The sequence below is a fragment of the Gigantopelta aegis genome, chromosome 10, assembly GCF_016097555.1.
Source record: "Gigantopelta aegis isolate Gae_Host chromosome 10, Gae_host_genome, whole genome shotgun sequence".
NCBI classification, from domain to species: domain Eukaryota; kingdom Metazoa; phylum Mollusca; class Gastropoda; order Neomphalida; family Peltospiridae; genus Gigantopelta; species Gigantopelta aegis.
The window spans coordinates 78,425,044-78,446,455 of NC_054708.1; the positions used below are offsets into that span (position 1 = coordinate 78,425,044).

The 21,412-nt window shown below is 37.1% G+C and overlaps 1 protein-coding gene and 1 long non-coding RNA gene across 2 annotated transcripts in view; one reads left to right on the forward strand and one right to left on the reverse strand.

Annotated features, from left to right (window-relative positions):
• Positions 1-13,401, forward strand: part of LOC121382847 (melanotransferrin-like) — a 45,338-nt gene extending 31,937 nt beyond the window's left edge. Inside the window, exons 9-14 of the mRNA XM_041512475.1 lie at positions 4,054-4,169; positions 5,740-5,856; positions 8,218-8,391; positions 9,489-9,683; positions 10,438-10,513; positions 10,835-13,401. Coding sequence (XP_041368409.1) covers positions 4,054-4,169; positions 5,740-5,856; positions 8,218-8,391; positions 9,489-9,683; positions 10,438-10,513; positions 10,835-11,087 — 931 coding nt within the window. The 3' untranslated portion in view covers positions 11,088-13,401. The remainder of the gene's footprint in view (positions 1-4,053; positions 4,170-5,739; positions 5,857-8,217; positions 8,392-9,488; positions 9,684-10,437; positions 10,514-10,834) is intronic.
• A 4,690-nt stretch (positions 13,402-18,091) lies between these two features.
• On the reverse strand, positions 18,092-21,016 carry LOC121384364. Its single transcript, XR_005959379.1, has 3 exons — positions 20,947-21,016; positions 20,085-20,196; positions 18,092-18,331 (listed from the first exon to the last, which is right to left on the reverse strand). It is a non-coding gene; the product is annotated as an uncharacterized LOC121384364 (long non-coding RNA).
• Between the last annotated feature and the right edge of the window lie 396 nt (positions 21,017-21,412).

The window sequence follows — 21,412 nt, forward strand, 5'->3', positions numbered from 1 at the left end:
GGGGCAGGACGTAGCCCAGTGGTAAACAGTGTAGTGGTCTCGTTGCTCCGTTTAAGCGGGGTAGCCCGCCCCACAGTTACATTTTGCCGCCCTCCTTTATTTTTCTGCACCCCTCTTTTATTTTCCAGCTCCCTACTATATTTTCCAGCACTTATCTCCACTATTTCTAAATGCACACTTTTTTCCACACATAAAAAAACAACGATCAGTCTGCACACTGGACATAAAGGAAGCAAGCCATGTTGTGTACGAAAAAGCAGTTAACAAAACATTTACGACCGTTACCATAACGTAATTTGACAGTATTTTTAATAGCCTCTATTTTGTCCCATACCTGTATTCATTTGTATGTTTAATACACAATAAAAGTTTTATTTTATTTGAGAAATGAAAACATTTTAATTTTTTACGGATTCGGCAATCTCCGATTGAAAAAAACCCCTCACTTATTTGGTGCCAAATTTGTCACGTGATCAGAACGGTCATTGTGTCTTTCGTTTCCACTATCGTCTGATATTTTGTCCTCAATAGAGGTATTTCACATTCCTATTGCGCATGCGCGCGAAGAGTAACGTCCCTTGACAAAATAGACTGAAACTAGTCTATTTACAAATTGGGGGGCGTGACAGACAGGTTGTTATGGGCGACTTGATTAGCTTCGTAGGAGACTTTTAAACTTTGGCAACTAACATGTACATATTTCGAATTAGATGGTATAATGGCAGTAGAAAACGGTCTGCTGAAATTTACAGCGGAATGGTTCAAATTAAAAAGCAGTGCAACAACTTTGACAAAGTCTCTGCGACTTGTATCCGAGGGTTTTGATAACGCCAGATTAAAAGACTATCTCGTAAAAAGTATAAACAAAACATTTGACAGATTCCATAGGTTATGGCATCGACAGGTTATGGCATCGATCGATATATATATTTGAGAGAGAGAGAGAGAGAGAGAGAGAGAGAGAGAGAGAGAGAGAGAGAGAGAGAGAGAGAGAGAGAGAGAGAGAGAGAGAGAGAGAGAGAGAGAGAGAGATATATATATAAACATACACACACACACACACATATATATATATATATATATATATATATATATATATATATACAGTCAAACCTGTCTTAAGCGGCCACACAAGGGAGTAGATAAACGTGGCCGCTTAAGACAGGTTGCCGCTGAGTACAGGTTGCCACATATATAGTCTTTAAAACATTTGTTGTTGTTTCTTGTTTTACCGTCTGTACTGCTAATTAACGGATGTGTGCTTCATAGTTGACTATAAATCAACTTTTGACATGTTGTCTCCTTCAAAAATAATGCAAATAGAATATATTAAATTAACCGTTTTCCACAAGTTTGTTTTCTTTTTCCATTTAATTATTTAATTCCGACTTCATGCGATGTATTGTTATAGTAAGTGAATCTACAAATGTCAAGCGTAGCCTGCCCAGAGGCAATTAGATGCATGTCAGATTCATACTTCCTTAATTGATACACAGTGGAGATGTCGGGACTGAATGGGTACTATTATTCCTGAAGGTGTGAAGATCGGTTATTTGCTGCACCTATCGCTGTTGTTAAAATATCCCTTTTATATAAGAGTAAAACTTTACTGTGGCCGCTTAATGCAGGTATTTTAGCGATTTGGGATCAGATTTAGGTGGCCGCTGGCCGCGTTAGACAGGTGACCGCTTATTACAAGTGCATTTACATTATAAATTGTTTGGGAGGAAAAAAGTGGCCGCTTAAGGCAAGTGACCGCTGAATACAGGTGGCCGCTAGGACAGGTTTGACTGTATATATATATATATATATATATATATATATATATATATATATATATATATATATATCAGAAGGTGTTTTGTTGCATTTTTCTTAGTGTCTATCTAATTGGGAAAAGTTAAAAAAAAAAAGAGATTTTTATGCTGTTACATGTATATCCATAAAGTGGGAATTTAAAAAAGGGGGATTTGGGGGGGGGGTTGAAGGTAGGTGCCGTTTTGTTTACCCATACACACGTTTTTATACAGTGTCAACATGAACGCATTGAGTATTATACAAAATATATTTATTTTCTTTACTGTTAATGTGTTTTCCACCATATCTAAGTATATAAAATACTAGACGGACCTGTGTAGGAACGTCCTGTACAGAGCCGTCATCACTCTATATATATTTATATATCATTATTATTATTATTATTATTTAAGGAGTGTCTGTTATTTCTTTTATGTTCATCGGGGTATGAACAAAATAAATCGTCCGTAAATTTTGTGAATCGGCGAAGCCGTTCTCACAAGTTTGCGGATGATTTTTTTGTTCATACCTAGATGAACGTAAAGTAATAACAGACAATATTTATAATTAAATTTGAAACATACTGAGTAATAATAACATTAAAAGTTCATATATATATATATATTCTGTTGAGTATTGTCCGAAATATACATATATTTTCTGTATATACAAAATAGATATTTATTTTATTTTATTTACTGTTTACTACCATATCTAAGTAGAGAATACTAAATCGCCCTGTATAGGAACGTTCTGTACAGAGCTGTTCTGACTACATATATTTTTTATATATTTACACACGCACACGTTATATATTTTATTGAGTATAATCCGAAATATACATATATTTTCTTTATATACAAAATATATATTTATTTTCTTTACTGTTAATGTGTTTTCCACCATATCTAAGTATACTAGACCGCCCTGTGTAGGAACGTCCTGTACAGAACCGGTAAGGTTTTGGTCCCTTATGCGTTCACTGGCTTCCCTCCTACAAAATGTGCCGAACAAACCCTCGTACTTAGAGTAACATTAAAATCGTTTTCTACGTGAAACGATTACCCACAATCGTTTCCGATATCCATTGGCTGGATATCGATGGAAGGATAACGAATTTCCCGGACATATGCGGTTGGAACAGTTAATAATTGAACAATGGTCGTGGCCTCCCATTGCTTTTGCCCCCCAATTTGCAGATAGGTCTATTTTGGCGAGATCTCGCGAAATCTCGCGGTTTGCATCCTCGAGTAACTCCGCAACGGGCACATGCGCAGTGGAATGTGAAATACCTCTATTGCAGATATAATTGGTTGTAACTGATGATTTTTACTTTGTCATTTCTGTCATTCTGTTTATTCAGCAGTTCTTTATAAAATATTGTAAAGTTTTCATTTTGGGGGGATATCACCACTTATAAAAACAACGGAAGTGGTAGTGTTTATCATTAAAATCATTTATCTTGGGTGCCAAATAATATATACACCGCCTTTACAAAAAACGAAACTTTTTATCAGCTGGCAATAATATTTTATCACAGCAATCGATGAAGATAAAAAAATTTAAAAATGTATCTGACATTAGGGGATCACTTTACAAACATCTGTATTTTTTTCATATATCTTAAAATCTTTATTAAAAATAATAATATTAAAACTTTGATCTGTTCAGCAAAACTGGAACTGCCCGTGAATGTCAGATGTCAGATCGATAACATCTTCGGTTCAATTAAAAGACGAGTCTGCTTGTATTTCGTATAAACATTTTTGTAGGAAAAATAAGGAGTATGTCTTTAAAGCTTTTTTTTTTTTTTTTTGCTTTTTTCGTTTATTGGGTGTTTGGGTTTTTGGGTTTTTTTTAAAGGTGTGGTGCCGTGCAGCCGCCCTCCTTTAATTTTCACCCAGCGAGAACACTGTGTAAAGATGTCGCTTGATGCGCGGTTGGTCTGGGATCGATCCCCGTCAATGGGCTCATTGGGCTGTTTATCATTCCAGCCAGTGTACCACAGCTGGTATATCAAAGGCTGAGGTATGTGTTAACCTGTCTGGGATGGTGCATATAAAAGATCCCTTGCTGCTAATCGACAAGGGTAGCCCATGAAGTTGCGACAGCGGGTTCCCTCTCTCAATATCTGTGTGGTCTTTAAACATATGCCAGACGCCATATAACCATAAATAAAATGTATTGAGTGTGTCCGTTAAATAAAACATTTTCCTTCCATTTCACTTGTAACCTGTCCTGATGTTTGTATTTTAGAAAGTATAACCTGATTCCAATAGCTGCAGAAGACTACGGGGACATGTCCATGAAGTTTAAAGTCGTAGCAGCTGCCAGGAAAACTGACAAAATATTGACTCTCTTCAACATGAAAGGTATAACTGAAATTTGGTAAAGGTTTAAACATTTTAGAGTATTTCTGTCCAATACTTAGTTCCTTCTTTGAAATACACTGAACATGAAAAGAAAAGAGAATATGGTTTTTTTCATTTATTTTGAAATTTTTGCTGAATCTCGATAATTTATTGTGTTTATTAAAATTATCAAATTAAATGTCTTGTGAACATCATCGGCTTGGTTTGACAGTTTCTTTACCAAATTAACTTTTACAAAATTAATATATTAAAACATTGACAAAATATTTATTTCTCATTCCAACTAGTACTCCAAAGACTGGTATGTGCTATAGTGTCTATGGGATTGAGGTATCAGCTGGTTTCCTCTCTATTATTCAAGGGCTGGGACTTAGCCCAGTGGTGTGGCGCTCGCTCGATGTGCGGGACGTAGCCCAGTGGTGTGGCGCTCGCTCGATGCGCGGGACGTAGCCCAGTGGTGTGGCGCTCGCTCGATGCGCGAGACGTAGCCCAGTGGTGTGGCGCTCGCTCGATGCGCGGGACTTAGCCCAGTGGTGTGGCGCTCGCTCGATGCGCGGGACGTAGCCCAGTGGTGTGGCGCTCGCTCGATGCGCGGGACGTAGCCCAGTGGTGTGGCGCTCGCTCGATGCGCGGGACTTAGCCCAGTGGTGTGGCGCTCGCTCAATGCGCGGTTGGTGTGGTATCGATTCCCGTCAGTGGGCCCATTGGGCTATTTTTTTCTACTTCTAGCCAGTGCACCACAACTTGTATATCAAAGACCATGGTATGTGCTACCCTGTCTTTGGGATGGTGCATATAAAAGATCCCTTGCTGCTAATAGAAAAGAGTAGCACTTGAAGTGGCGACAGCGGATTTCCTCTCTTAATATCTGTGTGGTCCTTAACCATATGTCCAATGCTATATAACCATAAATAAAATGTGTTGAGTGCATTGTTAAATAAAACATTTCCTTCTTTCTGTCTCTCTTATTCATGTGGTCCTCGGCCTTAATATGATAGATATATGTTTGATGTCATATAGCCATAACTAAAATATGCATCATTAAATAAATACCTTCCTTTTGTTCGTTGTTTACTATCCACAGAGGTAGAGCTAGCCAAACTACTGGTATATCAAAGGCTATGGTGTGTGATGTCCTGTCTGTAAGAATATGCATATAAAAGATCCCTTCCTGCTAATAGGAAAATGTAGTGGGTTTCCTGTAAGACCAAATTACCCAGCGTTTGACAGCTGATGGTTACAGGGATTTGTCCAGGCATTCTGTGGGTCCAAAAAAGAAAGTGACATTGAAAATTCTCAATTTATATGCAAACAAAATTCCGAATATATATATTAATCTGATCTAGTGAATTAATGTGGGGTGTAACAGGAGTGTACTGCAGCATTCACTGACCTGGATAAATATCCCAATTATGATTATATCAAGTACATTTTCCCAATATGATCAGACATGGGACCCTGGCGAAAAATCTTGACTAAATCCCTGAGTTGGTGAATGAAGTGCTCTAGTGGTGTGTTTAAACAAAAGCAGCTATAACTGCTGGCTCACCACTCTTGACGTGTGTTTCAGGGAAGCGGTCATGCCAGCCGGGTATCGGCCGCGGAGACGGGTGGGTCGTCCCCCTCAACATCTACATCGAGACAGAGCAGATCATACCCAGCAGCTGCAGCATCTTCGAGAATCTTGGTGAGACTTTCTACATCTACACCATGTTTAGCATTAAATTAGTGAGATTTTCTATATCTCCATCATGTTTAGCATTAAATTATTAAATTAGTGAGACTTTCTACATCTCCATGTTTAGCATTAAATTAGTGAGATTTTCGACACCATGTTTATCATTTAGTAAGATATTCTACACTGTTTATCATTTAGTCAGATTTTCTACATCTACACCAAATTAGTCATTTACTCATATTTGTCACTTAGTGAGATTTTCTACATCTACATCATGTTTATCAATTAGTTAGATTTTCGCCAAATTATGGATAATGTCAAACATTGCAAAAACTTCATTATTTTGCCAAAAATTCAAGTACTACATGAAAAATGTTTTGCCATGTTAAAATCAAATTTGCCAATTGTTTTTAAATTTTACAATTGCCGAATTTGGCGAGTGCCAGAGATAGCCCCGAGTTAAGAAATTGTTGAATGGTTTAATTTTCTCCAACTCTTTAATTCAACATAAAATGTCCACACACAATCAGTATTTCCTGTAATTTGTTAATCTGCAACTCCCATATGACTGCTACACGTAGAACTGAAACAAAAGAAAACGCTTTATTTGATAAATTCACATGTTATGCATTGTATATATATATGTTACTTTATGTTGCATTACATTACATTAAGTTACCATATGTTACATTATGTTCCATTTTATATTACATAATGTTGCATTACATTACATTACATTAAGTTATTTTATTTTATTTTACATTATATTACATTATATATTACATTATGTTCCATTACATTAAGTTACTTTATGCTACATTATATTCCATTATACAGACCTGTCAACCCTCCCGAATTCCGCAGGAGTCTCCCGGTATTTGATCAAATCTCCTTTTCCCTGTGCGGGAGACAGTTTCTCTTGTTAAATGACATTTTTGTAAGCATAAAAAAAAATCGATCCTCTGTTGTCAAAATAACAGAAGGGAAGTAACTCTGCCTTTTTTTTCTCATTCGGAAAATGTCGACTACTTTCAGCTTCTGAGAATGTAACAGGCCGAATTGTCCCGACTGTTTAACCTTTGCTGAAGTGAAAATTGTGCGATAGCCTATTTATATTGTTAAAAAAGCACATGGAGTTTATAAAATGACATGTAATTATAATGTTTGTTGTCATCGTAATGGCTACGAAGCGTGTTGCCGCTAATTCAACAGGCTGTGTATTGACATTCAGTGTTGCCATATAAAAAAAAAAAAATATCCAATTTAGTTCTAATAACACCTCTGAATTGTAAAATGTCTTCCCACTGGATTACATAATGCAACTATGACGAATCTGAACTGCCATACTCCGAGTTGACAGCGATACACACGATGCATGTTAAAATCACATGTCACAGCAAGACAACGAAAAGACCAATTAGCTGTATAAACATACTTGTGTCAGTTAATTTTGTATGTTTGTGCAGTAAAATGTTGGTTATAAGGGTACACTTCAAGAAATTATTTTTGTACAAATTAAAAAATGTTGTGTTTGACATTGACATAAAGTTACTCACGGAAATGGGTATAATTCCGGTATATTTCACACGATGTCCGTAATGAGGTTTTACTTATGATTAATGAAAATACAATGTTTATTGCATCATTATAATGATTTTAAATAAGTACCACGCCACCGTTCCTCATTATAGTAAAAACTGAATATTAATTTATAAGATTTATATAAATTTGTCTTTAGTACTTAGGTACACTAACCACAAATGATAATGTAACTCAACCTGTAAGGCTGTAAGTGTAATACCGTAAATGTACTAATTAAATTTTTTATTTCTTGTTCATGTTTGGATAATTTTTTATTTTTTTTTAAATATGTATTAAATCATAATAATATTTAAACTTAAATGCCAAGATCTAAGGTTAAGAAGTATATATGACATTATAAAGTATTCATATAACTTATTGTAATAATGTTTTTTTTTAAATCTTGCGATTTTAGGTTAAATTGTGTGAATTAAAAAATCTCCTGCTTTTTCAACACACTCCTCCTGCTTTCTCTTGTCTAAAGGTTGACAGGTCTGCATTATATATTACATTACATTAAGTTACCTTATGTTACATTATGTTCATTATATATTACATTATGCTGTGTTACATTACATTAAGTTATTTTATGTTACATTATGTTCAATTATATATGTATATATATTATATTACATTAAGTTACATTATGTTTCATTATATATTACATTATATTGTATTACATTACATTAAATTATCTTATGTTACATTATGTTGTGTTACATTAAATTAAGTTACGTTATGTTACGTAACGTTATATTATATATTACATAATGTTATGTTATATTACAGGTTCACTGTTTGTCCGGAGCTGTATCCCTGGTGCCCTGGACCAGGAGTACAACCCAGAGCAGACCCCTATCAGTCTGTGTGAGGGATGCGGGGCCAACGGCTTCCGCAAGTGTATGAGGAACGCTGAGGAGCAGTACTACGGCGCTGCCGGGGCGTTCAGATGTCTGGTGGAACGTAAGTACAGGGCAAATCTAGGGGAGGTACTGGCGTGCACTCACATTTAATACTCCAAAGTGCCAGCCAAAAAATGATGGTTAATAAATGTATACAATGTATTTATTAGTTAGGTCATGTAATACCTTTCTCTACTCTTTGCCCCTCTTAATGTTCTAGAAATATGCCCCCACCTCACACAAAGAATTATGATTTGAAAATATATCTTATGGAAAGAAAGAAGTGTTTTATTTAACGACGCACTCAACACATTTTATTTACGGTTATATGGCGTCAGACATATGGTTAAGGACCACACAGATTTTTTTAGAGGAAACCCGCTGTCGCCACATAGGCTACTCTTTTACAACAGGCAGCAAGGGATCTTTTATTTGCGCTTCCCACAGGCAGGATAGCACAAACCATGGCCTTTGTTGAACCAGTTATGGATCACTGGTCGGTGCAAGTGGTTTACACCTACCCATTGAGCCTTGCGGAGCACTCACTCAGGGTTTGGAGTCGGTATCTGGATTAAAAATTCCATGCCTCGACTGGGATCCGAACCCAGTACCTACCAGCCTGTAGACCGATGACCTGCCACGACGCCACCGAGGCCGGTATATCTTATGGAGTCAGAGAAAAGTAATAATGATTGGCAGTGGGGGTAACAATAAGCACTTTCCCATTTAAAACTTGATATTTAGCCACCAGTGTTAAAGTGTGTGAGCTAAATGTATATGACAGAAATGACTAGAAAATGTATTTTCAAATGGTTATACTGCCATTCAATATCCATGTCATTGTAGAATGTGATAAAATAAAATCTCTATCCAAACCACAACATATAAAAATGGCTTGAATATGATGTCATAAAAGATTACAGTTAGTGTTGTAAGCATGGGCCCAGATTCTCTTGTAAGCATGGGCCCAGATTCTCTTGTAAGCATGGGCCCAGATTCTCTTGTAAGCATGGGCTCAGATTCTCTTGTAAGCATGGGCCCAGATTCTGTTTCGCTGGAGCAATTTGGTGCCAAACATCTTGAATATTTTATATCTTGTATATTCAAGGAACAGACACTTGTCTGTACAAAACAAAACGTATAAAATTTACATTTCAGGTGGTGGAGATGTTGCGTTTATACGCCATCTCACAGTACGGGACAACACAGATGGCCGTAACCATGCCAACTGGGCTCGTAACCGACGGTCAGATGACTATGAACTGCTGTGCAAGGATGGTAGTCGGGTGAACATCGACAAGTTCAGTCAGTGTCATCTGGGCGAGGTGCCAGGCAATGCCATCGTGACAGCCAGTGAGTACTGAGTAAACCATTCTGATAGTGGCGGGATGTAGTGCTAAATGAAGTGACCTACCAAACATGTTAGACACCAAATAGCTGGTGTTTAAAATATGGCTATCCTTTTCATCTGTTATACAGCATCTGCCTTTGAAACAGTTAACCCAGAAGGACTGAAGAGATGGAATGAAAAATTTTGTTGTTAAAAAATATTTAGAACCAGTGCTTTTTAATAGATCCAATTACACCTAGTGCAAAACAGTTCAAATGTCCTGAGGCAAAATTGAGATTTCAATCATTTGGAGCTAATTGTGTTGTATTATTAGAATTTTTTTTATGTATGCATATATACAGGCCCTTACCCAACACAGCAAATTCTGATCAATGATCTATGTCTACTGTTTAAAAAACTATGTCATCTTTATTACATGCACTATGATGCAAACTGGAAGAAAAATTAATTACAAATAAAAGAACAATATCCTTGGCTTCATTGCAGTACTTTACAACAGTATGCTATACACACCTATAGTCCATGCCACAGGGATCGCATTTTTTTATATTATGTAATTTACTACAAGTTATTTATTTCCGAGCCGAATGAATAGTAAATTGCACACAATTTCTTTATTATTTCCAAAACACTTTTACTTTTCTACTTACATCAAACCAAACTGAAATTATTTCCAAAAATATTTTCATAGAATGATGGGACAGACTATAATTACAAATGTTGAGACATCTTGTTAATTATTATATTTATTTTCAGACTTCAAAGACATTAATTCGAGGGAAATCTACTGGAATCTTATGAATTATGGTCAACAGTTTTTCTCCTCAGACATGTGAGTGGTGAATTGAACTAGAATAATTCCCTAAAATACAGCTAAAATAATAAAAATTGTACTTATAACTTACTAGCAACAGTACATTTCAGAGTGTTTTAAACATAGGTTATGATGTGCTCTAGTAGTGGCATTAAGCAAATAAAACTAACTTTTTCTTTATTTTATTTTTTATTCCATATCTGTTGAATTGTTTCAGAAATAATTGTTGGGTTTATTTTGGGTTGGGTTTATGTCATAGAACCACTTAATTGAAAAAAAAAAATTCCACTGTAAAAATTTTTTAATATTAAAATCTTTTTGAACATCTATTTGTTTCAGCGATGGAGATTTCCACATGTTTGATTCAGGAACGTGGTACACTGACCTGATTTTTACGGACGCGGCGGTGCGACTGATGAAAATTCCTCCTGAGAAACAGAATTACTTGGAATGGCTTGGACAGGACTTTGTGGGACAGATAGAAAACCTCCATAAATACACCTGTTCAACAGCCCCTCTGTCACCTCATGTCAACTCTCTGTTAGTCATCATCTGCCTCGTCCAGTTCTTCCTGTGGAATAGGCTTAATTAATTCTTTGTAAATAGTTAATCATGAAGAATCATATGTAAAAAAAAAAACGTTATCATTTTGCAGCCATTTTGTTCATATTGTGGGATGAAAGCTGAAGCTTGGAATACTGTGAAAAACATCAGACACATTTCAGTTTTTATAGAAGTTGATCCAAAATTGTGTTGAAGAGCATAAAGATTTGACATATTTTAAAACATTAACGTGTATTTTGATGTTTTAAAACTAGGCAAATGCTTTGATTGCAACATCGTTGTCCAAACAAAGTAAAATATTACTTTATAAATTTTGTTCTATGCTTGAATGGCATAAATAATATTTTTAATGAATTTTCATAAAATATAATATTTATAATTTTGTTTACTTTATAAACTATCTGCCGTCGAAAAAAGTTCCTTTGTATTGCATTCCAATACAGTCCTGTGTGATTTTTCTGTATTTTACACACGACAGAAATGCTAACCATGGTGTTTTACTTTATTCTGTGCTATACTTGGAGAAATAGTTTTATACTTGAACTTTTTTCATATTGTTTTAAATTGTAAAATTTCATGTAAATATTTTATAAGATCTGCATATTATTTTATCACTCACATTTATATGAAAGATTACTGGAAAAATAATTCACTTTATGAATTGTTTGATATGTTGAGAATTGTCTTCAGTTGAAAGTACCTTGTACTTAAGCCATGAATTAGCTAATAACATTGAGTATGTAAAGAAATTGTTTTGAACTAGTAATATATTTTACATAGAATGTTTAATACTTTTACATACCATTCCAGAGCCATTTTGACAAATATTTCGTACATATTAAACTAAATTATATTATAAACATTTATGTTTTGAAAGAATGTATTAACAACCAAATATGTAATTTTGTAACTAGAGTATACAGTGATGGAACTGATACTGTATACTTAATATTAAACAGCTTTCATCATATAACCTAATTATGTTACACACATTTTTGTTTTTTAAATTTTACCTAACTGAAATCATAACTTTTTGTTCAAGAGTTCAAACTGTACAATGATTACTTTTTTTCCTTGCCAACTATTTTACATATTTATATTATTTGGGCTATCATTCATGATGGGTACAATTTTAAAATTATGCATTTAAGAATTAATTTATCAGATGTCATTTTAGGTTTAAATCAAGGATGCTTAACTTCATTTGTACATAGGCGTAGCACTAGTGAAGAGTAGTACATTAGTACAGAATTGTACTTTGAACAGTAAAACCGAAATGACTGTAAAAGTTATAGTCATTAGAGGTAGTGTGTGAGCTTCATGTGTTGAACAGGGCTAGCTCTAGGTGAGTTAATAATTTCAACAAATTATCCATTAAATTTCTAACACTGCAGAAATGGACAAAATATTAATTGTTATATGAAATAATTTTCCCAAATACACATTATTTTTACAATTCCCAGTGGGTGAATTTAAGTGAATGGATGAGCTAACCAGCCAATAGAAGACTGCTAACATTTTAATAGAAACCAAACATTTAAAATAATGAATTTCACGGTCGTAGGAAGGTGCCAAAAAGTGGAGGGGAACACACACACACACACACACACACACACACACACACACACACATATTAATACATGTAATTTTTTTTAATAAATAACATTGTTGCTGCTAAAACGCGGGGGCACATGCAACCCCCCACCCCAGCTTCTTACGTCAGTGAATTTATTCTGTTATAACTTGTGAATAAGGATTTGTGAATACATGTATCTGCTTATTGAGTGAAGAGTCATCCTTAGTTTTTTTATTTCACAAGCATACAGTGTAAACACTTTAACCAATTTCCCAAACCTCTACACCATCGCTACCTAACTTGTTAGTAGAAAACATGACTATTTATATAAAATAACTATTAAATTTAATTTAAATTTTTAATAATTTAATGTTAGTGTTTTTTTTGTAAGTTCTGATTGTCTCCCTTTCTGTATGTTTTTCCAAATGGTATTAAGTCTATGGATGACTTTAAATTATAGCAACTGTTGTACATGGCATTTGGTGCCTTACATTTAATGCACATAATACATGTACAGTTTAGCTATGGCTTGTAGATACATATCATTTTATTGCAATACTGATTAGCAGAATTATTATATTATGCATATCAAATGCTCCTTGGCATATAATTAATTATTATTCCAATATGTTTTGTGTAAGTAATACCACGCCCTTTTTAATGACTGTAAATATTCTGATTTCTACACTTTGTACATTCCACATTTTATAGAGATTCAGCATATGTATACAATATTTTATACTAATTAATAAATATTTCTTTGATATATGTTTGATTTGTTTTTAATCATACCTACTGTATCTTGGGGCCGGACATAGCTCAATGGTAAAGTGTTCACTTGATGCGCAATCCATCTAGAATAGATCCACATTTCTCGTTCCAGCCAGTGCACCATGACTGGCATATCAAAGGCTGTGGTATGTGCTCTCCTGTCTGTGGGATGGTGTATATAAAAGATCCCTTGCTACTAATGAAAAAATGTAGCAGGTTTCCTCTCTAAGACTATGTTAAAATGTTTGACATCCAATAGCCGATGAATCATAAATCAGTTTGCTTTAATGGTGTCATTAACTAAAACAATACTTTTAAGTTTACTGTATCTTGTACTCTACTGTACAAAAGCACAAATTGATATGTCATGCAGTCTGAAATACTCTTATTGGAAAGAAACAAAAGGATTAGGGGTGGTTAATGACACGTTAGCACATTTTATACTCTGGCTATTTGGTGTCTTAAACCTGGCTATTTGGTGTCTTAAACCTCTGGCTATTTGGTGTCTTAAACCTGGCTATTTGGTGTCTTAAACCTCTGGTTATTTGGTGTCTTAACCTGGCTATTTGGTGTCTAAACCTGGCTATTTGGTGTCTTAAACCTCTGACTATTTGGTGTCTTAAACCTCTGGCTATTTGGTGTCTAAACCTGGCTATTTGGTGTCTTAAACCTGGCTATTTGGTGTCTAAACCTGGCTATTTGGTGTCTTAAACCTGGCTATTAAGTGTCTTAAACCTGGCTATTTGGTGTCTTAAACCTCTGGCTATTTGGCGTCTTAAACCTCTGGCTATTTGGTGTCTTAAACCTCTGGCTATTTGGTGTCTTAAACCTGGCTATTTGGTGTCTTAAACCTGGCTATTTGGTGTCTAAACCTGGCTATTTGGTGTCTTAAACCTGGCTATTTGGTGTCTAAACCTGGCTATTAAGTGTCTTAAATCTGGCTATTTGGTGTCTTAAACCTGGCTATTAAGTGTCTTGAACCTGGCTATTTGGTGTCTTAAACCTCTGGCTATTTGGCGTCTTAAACCTCTGGCTATTTGGTGTCTTAACCTGGCTATTTGGTGTCTTAAACCTCTGGCTATTTGGTGTCTTAAACCTCTGGCTATTTGGTGTCTTAAACCTGGCTATTTGGTGTTTAAACCTGGCTATTTGGTGTCTAAACCTGGCTATTTGGTGTCTTAAACCTCTGGTTATTTGGTGTCTTAACCTGGCTATTTGGTGTCTTAAACCTCTGGCTATTTGGTGTCTTAACCTGGCTATTTGGTGTCTTAAACCTCTGGCTATTTGGTGTCTTAAACCTCTGGCTATTTGGTGTCTTAAACCTGGCTATTTGGTGTCTAAACCTGGCTATTTGGTGTCTTAAACCTGGCTATTTGGTGTCTAAACCTGGCTATTTGGTGTCTTACACCTCTGGCTATTTGGTGTCTTACACCTCTGGCTATTTGGTGTCTTAAACCTCTGGCTATTTGGTGTCTAAACCTCAGGCTATTTGGTGTCTTAAACCTCTGGCTATTTGGTGCCTAAACCTCTGGCTATTTGGTGCCTATCATACGGTTATTTCGATATCGGTCGATACAGAGAAGAAGATATGCTGCCACCACTGATAAAGCAGCAAAGTATCTTATATGCATTTTTACAGCACAGGTCAGCACATACCATGGCATTTGATGTACAAGTTGTGAGTCATTGGTTGGGATGGGAAAATCCAAGAGCACTGGTCAATAAATCCTCACATCTCGGATGATCTACCACTGAGCTGCATCTCACTCCTACAGCTGTCTTATAAACTAGGAGGGGTGGGGTTTAGCTCAGTCCAAACAGTGCTTGCCTGAGGTCAAGAGATCAAACCACTTCAGTTGACCCATTTGTTTTTTCCCCTATTCCAACCAGTGCCCCAGACTGGTATATCAAAGGGTGTGATATGTGCTGTCCTGTGTGATACATACAACATTCATATTAAAGATCCTTTGCTGTTAATGGGAAAATGTAATGAGCAGAATTGCCAAATGTTTGACATCCAATGGCTGATGATTCATTAATCAATGTGCTCTAGTTGTGTCTTTAAGCAAAACAGAATTTTTTTAAAAGAAAGTGAGAGTTATTGCTGCCATATACATGTACATCATATAATTAAAGGGGAAAACCTCACCTCCATATACTGTTTGTGCCATGTGTCAGCATTATATGCATCTTTCCATAGACAAGACAACACAGCCATAACCTGTACATCATGTAATTAAAGGGGAAAACCTCATCTCCATATAGTGTTTGTGCCATGTGTCAGCATTATATGCATCTTTCCATAGACAAGACAACACAGCCATAACATGTGCATCATGTAATTAAAGGGGAAAACCTCATCTCCATATAGTGTTTGTGCCATGTGTCAGCATTATATGCATCTTTCCATAGACAAGACAACACAGCCATAACCTGTGCATCATGTAATTAAAGGGGAAAACCTCATCTCCATATAGTGTTTGTGCCATGTGTCAGCATTATATGCATCTTTCTATAGACAAGACAACACAGCCATAACCTGTGCATCATGTAATTAAAGGGGGAAAACTTCATCTCCATATAGTGTTTGTGCCATGTGTCAGCATTATATGCATCTTTCCATAGACAAGACAACACAGCCATTACCTGTTTCCGACAAGGCATGAGGTGCTTGTTAGTACAGAACAAAACGCAGGTCCACCGAGGGTGATCAACCTTACAACTCAATGCACTTAGGCCACCATCAATTTTTTTCCATGGTTCCAGGAAAACCCCATGTAAACGTAGTTTCGTAAAATTACCCCAGGAATGCAGCAAGGCAGCCTTGAAGGAAGGGTTTTATTTAACGACACATTTTATGTACGGTTATATGGCGTCGGACATATGGTTAAGGTCCACACGGATATTGAGAGCGAAAACCCACTGTCGCCACTTCATGGGCTACTCTTTTCGATTTGTCGGCTCTACAAAAATCAGAACATATAATAAGACTTAAAAGTCATTCCGATTTTTGGTGTTCTCACAGTATGATTTGATCACATGCAACAAGTCAGTGCGACTAATCACATAATGAGAACGCCCCATGAAGGCCACTGCAATACTCTCAGACTCTGAAGATCATTTATTTCCGTCCCCACCACATCATTGATAAAAGGCAAATTAATATTGGGTTAACTGATCTTGAGTGACGTGATCATGAACATAGGCGTATGGGCCTCAATATTTGTGGAAGGGGTGTGGGTGATCAGACCGATTTTTGCATGAATTAAATGAAAATGCCAAAACCTGGATACTAACATTTATTCGTAATGTCATTATTTTCAGGCTAGCTCATTTTGCTCGTTTTTGTCTGAACGCTAGAAGAGGGACAATCTGATTAAAATTATCTCTACTGGTCTACAAATTCTAGAAATACCGGGCAAGACTATTTATGCAATAGGCGAACTTGTTTTTTCGTCTTGAAACATATAACATTTTATATTGAAATTAGTTTCCGGCATACTTCGTAATTTACCCGAATCATTTCGTATACCCTCGGCATAATACCAAATGTTTTCAAATTCTTTTCAAATCACTGGCATGATTTTGAAAGGTCAACTGGACATGAGCTCCAACGGGCTGCTGTTAGATCCACATGTAATAGTGGAGCTAATTAGATTGGTCAGGGACCGTCCCTTGTAGTGGCCGACCACCCATGACAACCCCTTGCCAAGATACATGGATCCGAACCACGCATCTGCGAAACAGGTTCCAGCCAGCAACCCTCACAGCCCGTACCATCCCTGACAACGGGTGCATCAGCGATGATGTCTATGCATCTACGGCATCCGTGCAAGACACCCAGCCAGAAGGCCAATCCTGACTCCAGAACATCGACGTCAACGTCTCCAGTGGTGCAGATAACACCTGCGATGGACAGCACGTGACTGGAGACATGTACTCTTCACTGATGAATCCCGGTTCCTTCTCCACAGATCTGACGGCAGGACACGTGTCTACAGACATCACGGTTTTGGAAGTGGTGGCGTCATGATATGGAGTGGAATTACAGCCACAGCCGGACCAAGATGGTTGTGATTGAAGCCAATTTGAATGCTGTGAGGTACCAAGATGACATTTTGCAAACAACTGTGTTACCGTTTTTTCAACAGAACAGCTCCAGGATGACATTACAACACGATAACGCCAGTGCACACATTGCTAGTTGTGCAGCAGTATCTCAATCAGAACAATGTTGTGGTGCTACCCTGGCTTGCCATGTCCCCGGATTTGTCACCAATCAACTTCTTCCAAATCCTCAACAACACTGCAGGAACTCCGGCTTATCCTCCCTCAGATCTGGAATGGCATTCCCAGGAACTTTCTCCAGCATTTAGTGGCCTCAATGAGACGATACTGCCAGGCCTGTATCAATGCTCAAGGTGGACATACTCGCTACTGACTGTGTAAACTTCACTCTGGACTCCCTCTAGTGAGGTAGCTCATTTGCATATGGCAGGTGCACCCTTTTCATGGACTATTGCTCGTTTCCATACCTTTGGACATTGCTCTTTCCATGTTATAACGTTTCATACACAGCAGTAAAAACTTATTATCAATTATCTTTGTCTTTTGTGTGTCACAATAACTTTTGCCTTTTAGTATACATATTCTTTAGTTGTCATTAAGCAAAACAAAACGAAATGTTTTCCTATATTGGTACTTTTAATTTCATTTAATTTTAACTTTATTTTAATGCTTTAATTTTCATGGTTTAACCACTACACCACTAAGGCTGCTACATAATTGTTCATCGTGTTTCTCCTCTATTTCTTGTACATATTCAGTATGGTTCTTGCTGCGTCCTCCCCAGTCTGCACAGCACCATGGGCGGATGAGAAGTGGCGTGAACTGTAAGCCTCACCAGCAAATAACAACACAGGGTCCTGAAACAAAAAACACATATAGATACATAGCTATAGTTTCATCCTGTGAAATTGGATACCTGGGGCCTAATTCACAAAGGTCTCTTAGGCTCTGCTAGACAACAAAGCATCCTCTTTGTAAGTCTTTTAGCATTGCACTGTGAGATCGCAAAGTTGTGAGAGTTTAGAGAATTAGGCCCCTGTTTTGTTAATCTACAAACAGAAGCCTGTAATGTTGAAATGGCGAAATACCCGGTACTCTCTAAACAGACTAGAGCTCGTCTCCATAACCGTTACTTCTCAGAGGTACATGCATGCGTTTTCAGAATTTTGGAAAATGCATTTTATGGTACAACAAACACCAGGATGTATGGAAATGGATAATCTAAACAATAAAATGCAAGGAATGTCTAATTTCAATTATCAAAAATTGCTATAATAGTGGAAAAATATGTCGTAATGTTGAAAAACTTTACTAGAAGTATCTATCAGTTCAAATATTTAAAGGAGAGCCCACGTTGTATATGACTAGGAATTGGATATACCAGTAGGTGAAGGATATAGGGTTCATATTAAGGTTCCAAGTATATGCCGTCTTTGACAACCAGCTATGAGCAGTCTCTAAGAAAGTGGTTTCAAGTTTTAAAAAGTTGGTGCTTGAATAAAAATGAACTACAGAAGTCAGTCATGCACATGCATGTGTATTTGATCACACAGACCATGACCAAGGCAGGTCAAGTGCACATGATATCAGACACGTGTATTTGATTACACAAACCGGGACCAAGGCAGGTCAAGTGCACATGATATCAAACACGTGTATTTGATTACACAAACAGGGACCAAGGCAGGTCAAGTGCACATGATATCAGACACATGTATTTGATTACACAGACCGGGACCAAGGCAGGTCAAGTGCACATGATATCAGACACATGTATTTGATTACACAAACCGGGACCAAGGCAGGTCAAGTGCACATGATATCAGACACGTGTATTTGATCACACAGACCCGGACCAAGGCAGGTCAAGTGCACATGATATCAGACACGTGTATTTGATTACATAAACCGGGACCAAGGCAGGTCAAGTGCACATGATATCAGACACGTGTATTTGATCACACAGACCGGCACCAAAGCTGATCAAGTGCACATGATATCAGGCACATGTATTTGATAACACATACCGGGACCAAAGCTGATCAAGTGCACATGATATCAGACACATGTATTTAATTACACAGACTCCGACCAAAGCTGATCAAGTGCACATGATATCAGGCACGTGTATTTGATTACACATACCAGGACCAAAGCTGATCAAGTGCACATGATATCAGGCACGTGTATTTGATTACACAGACATGGACCAAAGCTGATCAAGTGCACATGATATCAGGCACGTGTATTTGATTACACAGACCCGGACCAAAGCTGATCAAGTGCACATGATATCAGGCACGTGTGCAGGGATTTTAGCACAGGGTGGTCTACATGTAGACTGGTGAGCGAAGTTTATTGTTGGGTTGAGTTCCTTAAGAAAATATATTGAAATAAATTTACTTTAGCAGGGAGGCATTTTGAAACCCTCACCCTGCACATGCCTGGATACATGCAGCTATGATCTGTGACCAGCATATTTATTTGTGTTGGAAAATATGTGCATGTAATTTTAAAAATGAACTTGTTATATAATTTGCATTCACCCCACCCCAACACACAAACTGTAATAAAAGGAGTAAATCACACTTGAATCTAAGTCCATGTTACCTCAGAAGAAGGCAGAGGTTTTCCAAGCAGATCATGATCTGCTATGTTAGTAGGACCGGAATGTATGAAGCTGTAGGCACCTTGGATAAACTTGTTGCTTTTCCACACAGACCTGGAATATAATAAACAATACATTTCATAATAAGCATGATAACTAGAAAAACAAACAATTGTGTATACATGGAATTTCTGTTTAGTTCTATAGACTAGCAGTCCTACAAATGTAATGTTATAATACTCCCACCCCTAGAAAGAAGAGTCTGAGACTACATAACATTACCGTATAATCTGTTTTGGCCTGGGTATGTGTCTGTTGAGGAAGAGTGTGAGGCTACATAATGTTACCGTATAATCTGTTTTGGCCTGGGAATGTGTCTGTTGAGGAAGAGAGTGAGGCTACATAACATTATCGTATAATCTGTTTTGGCCTGGGAATGTGTCTGTTGAGGAGGAGAGTGAGGCTACATAACATTACCGTATAATCTGTTTTGGCCTGGGTATGTGACTGTTGAGGAAGAGAGTGAGGCTACATAACATTACCATATAATCTGTTTTGACCTGGGTATGTGATTGTTGAGGAAGCGAGTGAGACTACATAACATTACCGTATAATCTATTTTGGCCTGGGAATGTCTCTGTTGAGGAAGAGAGTGAGGCTACATAACATTACCGTATAATCTGTTTTGGCCTGGGAATGTGTCTGTTGAGGATGAGAGTGAGGCTACATAACATTACCGTATAATCTGTTTTGGCCTGGGAATGTGTCTGTTGAGGAAGAGAGTGAGCCTACATGTTACCGTATAATCTGTTTTGGCCTGGGCATGTGTCTGTTGAGGAAGAGAGTGAGGCTACATAATGTTACCGTATAATCTGTTTTGGCTTGGGAATGTGTCTGTTGAGGAAGAGAGTGAGGCTACATAATGTTACAGTATAATATGTTTTGGCCTGGGAATGTGTCTGTTGAGGAAGAGAGTGAGGCTACATAACTTTACCGTATGGTCTGTTTTTGCCTGGGTATGTGTCTGTTGAGGAAGAGAGTGAGGCTACATAACATTACCGTATAATCTGTTTTGGCCTGGGAATGTGTCTGTTGAGGAAGAGAGTGAGGCTACATAACAGTATCGTATAATCTGTTTTGGCCTGGGTATGTGACTGTTGAGGAAGTATAATCTGTTTTGGCCTGAGTGAGGCTACATAACATTACCGTATAATCTGTTTTGGCCTGGGTATGAGACTGTTGAGGAAGAGAGTGAGGCTACATAACATTACCGTATAATCTGTTTTGACCTGGGTATGTGATTGTTGAGGAAGAGAGTGAGGCTACATAA